The following is a 10,978-nucleotide window of genomic DNA, read 5'->3' as shown; positions in this document are numbered from 1 at the left end:
GTTCCATTCCTATGTATGGGGCCAGGTTCAACACATTGGGTGGGGCTATGTGCATATCTCCTGTATGCTGGCCATCGTTTGTGGGGAGGTGGAATGAGGTATCATGTTGATGACAACCAGGTCTGCTTCTCTGTTATATCTAAATGGGTAGAGGCCATAGCTCATTTGAACTGATGCTTGGATGCAGTGGTGTGCTGGATGGAGCCCACAGGTGAGATGGACTCCTGATAAGATGAAGACTTTGTAGGTAAGTGGTTCCCAGGTTTGAGGAGTGCCTGTTATCAACTTAGATTGATACTCCAACTATATGCTTTCCTGATCAGGGATAGCTTGGCTACTGCGACTCATGTTGATAACAATCTCATGAAAAACTTATGCACTTAATGTGGGGCTTCCCTTGAGGTTACCTGGAAGATGTAGCTAGTGCAGAACACAGCTGTTGCTAGTTAGTTGAGTAGAGTACCTGGGCATGCACATACAGTCATACCTCTTCTTGTGAACATTTCATGTTGCGTTTTTTCAGATTAAAAATGCGGCAAACGCGTCGCTCTGATTACGGACTTTTTGGGATGCGAACAGCACCCTGGAACGGATCGTGGCTTTTCCTTTGAAATGATAGTAAGATTTCACCTCACTCTGTGTCCATGAACTCCCTGCCCTTTCTTTATGTTTAACTGGGCCCATCCAATTTAATTCCACTGGGACCTTGCAACCACCACTGGGAACAGTGTGTGGCAAATATTTTGCAAGGGATGTAAAAGATGAAAGCTCATTCATTGCCAAAACAGGAGTAATGGCAAGGATAGAGCCATAACAGAAATGGTCTGGGCATGATCACTACATGTCCATGACATGTTCGTGGTTTTGGAGAAAGCAAACTTTATCTCTCGCTTCCTCTAAAAAAAAAAAAAAGCCTGGCTTCCCTCCTGCCCTGTACGAACAGGGCGAAAGCGGCCGCCGGAAGGCCGGGCATGTGCAAAAGCGGCAGCAGCAGTAGCGCGGCGGCCGCTCGAGGGCTCTACCCGAGCGCACGCGGCCAGCCTCTCCGCCCCTCTCGGCGCTCGCAGGTGAAAGCGGCGCCTGCCTGACGCGCTCGGGCGGCGTTTCCGGGTGCCGAGCCAGACGCTCTCGGGCGGCCCGGCAGCATGAACGGCTCCGAGGCGGCGAGGCAGCTGGAGCTGCTCGGCGGCCTCAAAGACCAAGGTAAGCCGCGCGGGACGAGGGCGAGGACCGGGGGGCCCATTGCACCGGCCGGCCGCTCCTCCTGCAGCGCCTGGGCGCGAAGCCGCAAGAGGCTCGGGGAGCGGCTGGCGCGCCGCTGCCAAAACAAAAAGCACCCGGGCGACCTGAGCGGCGCTTTGGCCGCCCGCCTAGCGAGGACCCCCTCTGTGGGCGGAAGGTCGCGCCGCGCTGCGCTGCCCTGGACCAGGGACGCCCCGCCGCCCAGTGTCAAAGGCAAGAGCCAGACGGCGAGACGCGGGGTGGCGGGGGCGAGGGGAGGGGACGCCGCGCGCGCGCGCTCCTCGCTCGTGAGCTCCGGCAACCGAATCCGCCCCGCATTGGAGCTGGTAGGGAAATGGGTCCCCCTCCGCGGGGAAGCGCTTGCTAATAGGGCTGGCGTCTCTGAACCCCGAGGCCTGGAGGCAGCTCTTCCACCCGCTCCACACACACACACCCCCCAACCGGATTCGGAAGATTTCCCGTTTGCCTCCTTGTTTCTCCCTGCAGGAAAATGTTGGCAATCCCCTCTCCTCGGCTGCCGGGTAAATCGGGCGGGTTTGATTATTTAATCGGCTTGCGCCACCTCCTCCCATCGGCTGCAAAGGCTTATTGTTTTCTTATCCACCTGGCGCTGCAAGAGGAAAAGACGATTTGTGGGTTTGGGCGCAAGGGGTGATGAAATCCGTGGCACGTGCCTGGCTTTGTACGTCCCCTCCCCCTTACGAAAGAGCCTTATTCCCCAAAGGGAAACAGTCCCTTTTTCCCAGTTGGAAGGGTTCCAAGAAAACAACGTTCGCCTGGTGTTTTTACGTTCCCCGCAGCAAAGCGCAAAATGATTCAGACTAGGGAGTCTCCCCACTAATTGAGCAGAGAGCTGATGCTCATCTAGGAAGGCAACTTTTAAATACATGCCTGCTGCTGGTTAAAATTTAACTAAAGGAAGCATGGAGTAGTGGTTATAGTACTAGGCTAGGATTAGGGAACCCCAAATTTCTAAATCCCCATTCAGTGATGAAACTCATGGGGTGGCTAACTGCCAGCTAATGCTCTCGCTGCATGAGCTACCTCACAGGGTTGTTGTGAGAATAAAAGAAGGGAACTGTACATGGGCGTAGCCAGGATTTTTGTGGGGGGGGGAGGCCTTTTTTTGTGGGGCCAGAACCTCAGTTTGCTGTGCATTTTTATTGATTTAGGGAAGCAGCTGCCCTTCCCTGCCCCCCTTGGCTATGCCCATGGAACTATATGAGGTCCTTGGAGAAAGGGGAAGGTTTAAAATATATATCATCTAGTAGAATTGGGTGGTGGTCAGCTTGCATCCCTGCTTCTTCCATCTATTCTTCCATTGCCTATTCAGGCAGTGTCAGCTCTAGTTTTCAGCTTGTTTTAAACTTCAAGCCATGTTACCAGCCTCCTGTCAGTTCTGTGCATGCTGATGGCACACCCTGGGCAGCTTGTGGCATCTGAAGGTTTTTGTTGTTGGCATCTGGCCTCATAGGGAGTCAGACTGTTGGCCCATCTAATTCAGTATTGACTACTGTGGTTGACAGCAGCTCTCCAAGGTTGCAGACATTCAAAATCACACAATATTATATTTTGTGGAGATCAGGGTCTTGCCTGCGGTCACATTTCCTACTGCCCTCCCCCTTCTGCTGTCCATGCATTTGGGGAAAGTTTGAAAAGGGAAGCCATGCATGTCTACAGAATGGTCATTCAGAACATGGTTGCAAATCATGAGGCGAAAGAGCAGGCTTGCATTTTCAGGCATTCCCCAGTGTACGGATATCACAAGGTGAGGCTCGCAGGGCATATGTGGGTGCCTGCTCTCCCACTCAATGCAGTGATAATAGAATGTGTGAACAGAGTTACTGTTCTAGGCCAAATTGACGTCATAGGTTTGAAATACAGTGGTACCTCTGGTTACGAACTTAATTTGTTCCAGAGGTCCGTTCTTAACCTGAAACTGTTCTTAACCTGAGGTTAAGCGAATAGGGCCTCCTGCTGCCGCCCCCGCACGTCTGTTCTCATCCTGAGGTAAAGTTCTTAACCCGAGGTACTACTTCTGGGTTAGCGGAATCTGTAACCCAAAGTGTTTGTAACCCGAGGTACCACTGTACTATGATACCACTTTGAACAGTCATGATTTCCCACAAAGAGTTATGGGAGCTACAGTTTGTTAAGGAGAGCCCTCTTCCCCTCATGGAACAACCATTCTCAGAATTCCATGGGAAGAGGGATTGTTAAACCACTCTGGAATTGTAGTTCTGGGAGGGCAGGAGGAGCCTGCTAACAGCAGCTCTCAGAATTCTTTGAGGGAAGCCATGAATGTTTAAGGTGGTATCATAATGTGTCAAATGAATAGTGTGAATGTGGTCCTAAGGTACAGTGGTACCTCTGGTTACGAACTTAATTCATTCTAGAGGGCTATTCTTAACCTGAAACCATTCTTAATCTGAGGTACCACTTTAGCTAATGGGGCTTCCTGCTGCCGCCGTGCTGCCACTGCACGATTTCTGTTCTTATCCTGGGGCAAAGTTCTTAACCCGAGGTACTACTTCCACGTTAGCAGAGTCTGTAACCCGAAGTGTTTGTAACCCGAGGTACCACTGTATAGGGAGTGGCAGGAAAACATTATCAAACACTTGCTGTATTACAGTATTTTGCACTTACCAGAGAATCTCAGTGGAGGAAATCATAACCAGGATAGAATGTGGAAAACCTACCCTCCCTTTAAACTTTGGAGTCATCCAGTGTCCCCTCAGCTCCAGTCATTATCACATATTTCTACATGTTCACACATCAGCTGCCCACATTTACTGCTGACATGCATCCCCTGAATGTTGGTTTTTCCATTTTTATTTTTTTTAAAGACAGTTGTGAATATAGAAGTAGCCAAGTATCTAGCCTTCTTTTGTGTACTGGATACTTCTGACTGTTGACTGGATACTTCTGACTACAGTATTAGAGTTTAGTTCCCAGGTCCTTTTGATTTCAGGGAGATGGAGGATGCGAGTCATAAATTCACGGAGAATAAATTAATGGCTGATAGAAGATAAACCACAGGCTATTTGTCTCAATGACTATTTGGAACGTTCATGTTCAGAGACAGTATGTCACTGGCATACCATGAATGAGCAGCACGCTGGTGGTAAATAAAACAGGAAACCTTGACTTTATATTGCGTATGAACCATGGTTTATTGCTTCCTATCTATACCCTAAACTGTTGTTTGCTGCAGGCTTGTGGAAGTTTGTGTTTTAGGGAGCAACAAACCACAATCTGTGATTTTGACATAATTATGAACACAAAGCTTCCTGATTTGTGCACACTGCTTTTACTAGGAGGAGCAAAGTGAGAGCACTTGAGCAGTTAGTGTCAGCATGCTGCCTGTTTAGGCAAATCAAAGCCTGACTGCTGATTTGGGAATACCTAAATGGCATGGACACTAGTAGCTGCCTTTGCTAGCATTATAGGACAGTGTAGGCCAAGCCTACCCAGATGTTTAGAAAGTTGATGCTGTTTTAGTATTATAACTTTTGTATGCTTTTAAGTGTGGTTATATTTTTGTTTTGCTTTATCTTTTTGTAAACCATTTGACTTTTTTGTTTTGTTTTTTACAATAAAGCAGTGTATACATGTATGTAAGTAAATAAATAAATAAATAAGATTAGCCCTTGTTTCCCCCCGTAAAGAAATGTCTTGTTTCTGGTGGGCCTCCTAGTACTTATTTGGTTGCTGGGATTCTTACAAAGAATGTTGGACTAGTTAAACCTGAATCTAACTGTGCGTGGCAACTTATTGTGTAAATAGCAGTATATTCTTTGGATCAGTTAACCCAGATTACTTTGTGCGTGCCCCAGCAGATCCTGTATAGGCACTTAATGCTTTATAAATTTAAAACACAGATGAATGAGACCTTGTGGCTTCTAGGCCTCACAAGGCTGAAGCTACCTCACTCCTTTTTAAAAAAAAACAAAGACCTAAGAGGCTATTTGTACTCTAGCCACAGACTCCTAGGCATGTCTTCTCAGAAGTCAACCCCATTGAATTCAGGGGATTTAACGCGGGTGGCGCTGTGGTCTAAACCACAGAGCCTTTTGTTGTTGTTTAGTCGTGTCCGACTCGGGCTTGCCAATCAGAAAGTCGGTGGTTCAAATCCGTATGATGGGGTGATCTCCCGTTGCTCGGTCCCTGCTCCTGCCAACCTAGCAGTTTGAAAGCATGTCAAAGTGCAAGTAGATAAATAGGTACCACTCCGGCGGGAAGGTAAACGGTGTTTCTGTGTGCTGCTCTGGTTCGCCAGAAGTGGCTTAGTCATGCTGGCCACATGACCCGGAAGCTGTACGCCGGCTCCTTCGGCCAATAAAGCGAGATGAGCGTCGCATCCCCGGAGTCATCTGCGACTGGACCTAATGGTCAGGGGTCCCTGTACCTTTTTAATTCTAAGAACCTGCATAGGCTTGCAGCCTGAGTCCATGAAGTCTAGCACTTCTGTTAGCCTTTTATACTTCCAGAACTTCTGACTTTTCGCCTCACACTAAGGTTACCTTTATAAATACTTTAGAAAGTGCATCAATAATTAATAGATGTTCTGAATGTGTTGCAGACGAGACATTGTCAGAAGGAACAGTTTAAAGCTGGCAGAAGACATGGTACAGGAATCATCTTGGGCTCCGTGACAACTGGTTAATCTTTCATGGAAAATGTCTCCACATAATTTGCTAAGCAGCAGGTTAAAGTCTGACTCACTTTTTAATATAAAAGCAGATCACAGAGTGATACCCAGTTGTGTGTCGTGATCAGAGTAGACCCACAGAAATCAATTGACAAGTCCAAGTCGGGCATCACTCATTGGGTTCATAGTGCCTCTATAGTGCTAGAATTACACATGCCTGGCAAAGACTTTTCTATTCTTTAAACATCTTTTTAAAACGTAATCTCAATATTATTTAATTTAGGCTCTTCTAAACTGATAGGGACTACCTGGTTTTAGGTTGTGTCTGGGTGTTTTTGCTCCTTTTGTATGATTAAATTGTTTGATATTTTTCCCTTGACTTGAATATTGGCCCGATTGTTTGTATTTTTTATGGTTTTACTTCTGGTTTTAGATATTAGCGTTGTATGTTGCCCAGAGACCTCTTGTGTGAGATAACAAAAAAATATAATAACTAAATAAATAGATACCTGCAATTTCTATGCAAGATTGCTTTTAAATGCTGCTTTTATTTGTTAATAGTTTTAGTGTTTCTGTAATTTTGTTGCTGATGTAAAGCTCTCCTGGGAACATTTTAAAGGGCAGCTTATAAATGTTATAATAAATAAGCACATGACTTGCAGCTGGACGTGTGAACTGAACCTGCTAAAAAGCATTTTGTTTGTGGTAACAATATCAGAGTTATATGTATACTGTCATAACTGTGACTGTGATGTTGTGTGAACCATCCTACAGTTATGCACCGCTATGCACACCTTGTGGGGAAAATTAGAAATCAGTAATTAAAATTAAGTTGAGGCTATAAAGTCAAAACACCATTGGTGTTGCAGTTACTGAAGATCTAACTTCACTCATGTTGTGATTATACCAGCTAGTTTGATTGTGAGAGAACATGAGTTCAGTAATGCAAAATTTCTAAATAAAGGGTATATTCTGCACGAGTAACAAAATGACTGGATATATAGCATCCTAAATGTCTTTTAATTGCTCAGATAATGTCTGTGATGATTCTATGATACTACCTGAACACTCTTTTAAAGTCCTGTATAAATGCTATGTGTTATTCCAGTAAGCAAAGTGATCTTTATTATAGACTTGCAACATGATGTTTGCAGCTGTAAAATTTATGGATGTGTGAAAGTTAATGAGATTTCTATGAAGAGCACCACCGAGATAACTTTTTATGTATCTTGTTTTTGTAGCTATTGGTGAATATGAAGATCTAAGAGCAGAAAATAAGAAAACAAAAGAAGAGGTTTGTACTTGTTTTCATGTGATATAAAATATTGTCTAACTATTGGTTTTGATGGACCTTGGCACAATTGGCATTTCCCCTTACAAATATTTTATCCATATGAGGAAGTATTTGCAGCAACTTCCATAACCATAGTAGTACTTTGGTACCACTGTGATGGTGGAAATTACTGGTATGTATATCTGTGTATCACCAATTTGCTTAGTAATTTTGTCCTTTATTTACTTATTTGATTTATACCTGCCTTCCACAAAAGGAGGCCAGAGCAGCAGCACTAAAACAGTACTATTTAAAAAGTTCTAAAAACAGTTTAAAAATACTATTTTAAAGCATTCACATTCTCTCAGTCAATGATTTCCTTTTGCCAGATTCCATGTTGTTCAGCCATCAAATACCTGGCTAAACAGGAATGCTTTTAAATTCCTCTTTAAAGTCAGTAATGAGGGAGACAGATGTACCTCTTCAGGGAGCCACCACTTAGAAGGCCCTGTCATGAGCCAATGCCAACCAGCAGCTCCCAGCAGTGGCACAGTGTATAGTCATACTGTATATGTATGTCCCAGTGGATAACAAGGCCATAAACGTCTACTTAGAAGTAAGCCCCATTAAGTTCAGTGGGACTTTCTCCCAGGTAAGTGTATCTTGGATTGCAGCCATAGACTGATAAAAATGAGAACTGCCAAACTTGATATGTTGATATAAGAGAATTCTCGTTGTAGTTAGCTATAGTTGACATTGCCCGTATTTAGTTCAGATAAGAAAATTTCTCATGCAAGTTTTCAGCAGAAACCAGTAACAAAACTACTTCCTTATTTACACAGTAATTTCAGACTGTCACCACCTCCACAATGTGCCTCTTAGATCACGATTCCTATCCTAATCCTGGCTTGGATGCAGTTTGCAAGCCGGAGCACACACTGCAATCGTTTTCTTCTCCTGCCTGTTAGAGGTGCAAAGCAAAAACAAATATCAGGTTTCTTGCAAACCCCTCCCTACCCTCACACACAAAGAAATGGATAGAAACCTAGTGCTCATGGTGGTTACTACAGCAAGTGAAACAGTGAATTATGTGGAATGACTCCCATCACCATTCCTCCCCTCCATCTGAACCCAGTGCCCTGGTCTAATTTAGTGGGAAGGTCTTTACCTCATTGGGAGAACATCTCCTTTGTATGCAGAAGATCCCCAGCATCTACAGGTAGGCTGGGAAAGACTCCCGTCTTGAAATGTTGCAGAGCAACCTTCAGTCAATGCAGACAGTACTGAACTGGATGGGCCATTAATCTGAATGAGTATAAGGCAGCCTCCAACATTCCATTCCTAAAAGATGGTCTAAAGTTGCCTGTGGATTGGATGACTGTGAATAAATAGAAGCTTAATTTGGACAGGATGAAGAAATAGCTCATGGTGAGTGGTCCCACCGCTTGGGGAGTGATGGAAATGCCCGTCCTAAATAGGATCACACTCACCCAGAAGGGGCAGCTTGGCAGTGCTCCTGGTAGATGTCCATGCCAAGACAATGTCCACAATCACGTTTTATCATATTCTCTTGATGCGTGAACCACATCCCTTCTTAGACCAGAGGAATTTGGCCACTGGTTGAGCATCCCTGGTTTGTAGTCTAAATGTGTATTGCTATTTCTTTTAAGCTGTGGTCCTATACCCACTTTACTGGTAATGAGCTTTGCTGAGCTTAATGGGACTTAAGTGAGTAGACATGTCAAGGATGGCACTGGTTTAGGGCTGGCACCCTTGAGGAAGCATCTTCTCCCATACGTACTCTATTGCCTTTCGAGATCCAGTACTTGATGGGCCATCAGAATATTAACACCCATAAAGCAAGTTTCCCCTGTGGTCTCCCAAAGTTGTGACAGCTGAGGAAAGAATTTGAGAGCTCATCTTTTTTAGATCAGTTTAAATAGTTTTCTTTCTTTTTAAACAGGCTTTAAGTTAATGTGACTTGATACTATTGAGGCTTTTATTGCTTTTATTGCTGCTGTTGGGTTTTTCCATTTACTGTTTTTGTGATTGCCTTTATTGTGTTATGAAACTTGTACTGAAAGGTGGGCAATTAATCTTCTAAATGAATAATTGTTTGACCAACAATGCCAGTAGGTGGATCTTGCTGTGCTCCCCCTTGCCTTTACTGATGCATCGTGGTTGGGGCTTTCCAGGGTTGTGGGTTTTGTCATCGCAGCTTCCTAATTCATAATAATTCTGTTTCCTGTACTCTGTTTACATGCCATGATAAGCCATAAACCTTGGCTTACCACCAACAAGCACTTTGCTCAAACACACTGTTGAATTGTTCCTGTGTCACTCCACCCTTCATGGAGCTGGGAGCAACAAACCACAAGCCTTGGTTTACTGCAGGGTTTGAAGGGCTGTCAGGAGACATTCTTCTCTTTGAAGGAGGCCATCATCTGAAGGGTCATCCAGTCCTGGTCCAGTTTAAGATAAGCTCTACAAGAAGGGAGAGGGCCTTGAAGTTGTCCATTATCAGTTGGCACCTGGACAGAATGCACTATATTTCTGTTTGAATTACAAATTTGCACCTGTAAATATAAATTAGCACATTCAAAGGCCTTTTGTGTGATGAATTTTTTTGGCAGTAAGGAGCTACCCTAGACTAGTGTACTAATTCCATTGGTAATGTCGCAGATAAAGCTATGAGAGGAGGCTACAGTGTTGTGTAGTCCTCTCCCCACTTTCCAGCTCAAAACAACTTCTTGTAGACTGCAGTACACCCCTACATCATCAAGACTAACGATCGTCAACACTAACCAGAATTGCTATCTGAATCAGATTTTGAAATTGATGCAGATTTGCACTCCCTAGCTGAGACGGAACCTGACAAGGGAACGTTGGAGGAAATTCATGTTGCAGGGCTTGGGAAGTGAATGGACATGATTGTGACTAGCTCCTGATCTTTTAACAATGAAACAGTGGCATTAACAAGAAAACAGTGGCATTAACATCTGCACTGAGACAAAGTTTAAGAGAGTCAGAATAATAAGTCATTGGTTATCTCCATATTTCTGAACTTTTTTTTTTTTTTTTGCACATTGCATGTTTTTGTTCATGGAAACAACCAGATTCTGTTGCTATAAAGCTATACATTTGCACTGGTTCCTTTTCTTTATTTCCACTCACAGTCTTCTTCCCATAAAGTAAATACAACATACTATTGATTTACAGCAAAACTATCCGTATATTCAAGCCTCTGAGTCTGATCAATGTGAACCACTGACATGAATATTTCGTCTTCTCTTCCATACCCTAAGAGGGTTTATCTTTTTGTGGATGTTTTCGTGTGTTAAGATTAGAGAAAAGAATACTACTTTGGAGGCAGGGGCAGCTGGCACCTCCAGAACTGCTGTCCTTGACCATTCATTAGCATTCTAAGACATAAAGGGTTTCTTTTTTAATATATTAAAAAACATGTTAGGCAACCCCATTGTTGTGGCAGGCATATCTGGTTTTTCAATGAGACATTTTAATTCTACAGTTGCTTATCATTTTGCTTTATTTCAATGAATGGATATGCAGGCTGCAGTCCTGAAATTTCAGTAGAATTTGGATTTTGCTAGGTTGAAATAACAGCTAACGTTTTCCAAACTCAAGTCTTTCTATGACAGTTACCTTTCTATAACAATGCCTTGAAAAGCTGTAGAGCACAAATTAGATGTGATATGGAAGATCTGTGATTTTCCAGGTTGTCTTTCACTGGCCTGCCAGTGAGAACTACGAGGCTTGTGGGTGCTAGGGGCAGGGCATTTCCAGTAGTGGCC

General features: G+C 44.0%; 1 protein-coding gene across 4 annotated transcripts in view; it reads left to right on the top strand.

The window, feature by feature from the left end:
* The first annotated feature begins 1,069 nt into the window (after positions 1–1,069).
* The window catches only part of SHTN1 (shootin 1), a 68,484-nt gene continuing 58,575 nt past the window's right edge, over positions 1,070–10,978 (top strand). The window contains exons 1-2 of one of the 4 annotated variants that reach the window (XM_083616700.1): positions 1,070–1,203; positions 7,135–7,187. In XM_083616700.1, coding sequence (XP_083472826.1) covers positions 1,146–1,203; positions 7,135–7,187 — 111 coding nt within the window. In that variant the 5' untranslated portion in view covers positions 1,070–1,145. Of the gene's footprint in view, positions 1,204–1,477; positions 1,569–1,618; positions 1,764–5,930; positions 5,951–7,134; positions 7,188–10,978 lie in introns of those variants that run through there. The other 3 variants (XM_083616703.1, XM_083616701.1, XM_083616702.1) reach the window with 3 other exon arrangements.

The sequence above is a fragment of the Podarcis filfolensis genome, assembly GCF_964270895.1.
Source record: "Podarcis filfolensis genome assembly, chromosome: 5".
In the NCBI taxonomy this organism is placed as follows: domain Eukaryota; kingdom Metazoa; phylum Chordata; class Lepidosauria; order Squamata; family Lacertidae; genus Podarcis; species Podarcis filfolensis.
Note: the sequence above shows the minus strand (reverse complement) of the source record. Positions and strands in the feature narration are given on the sequence as shown.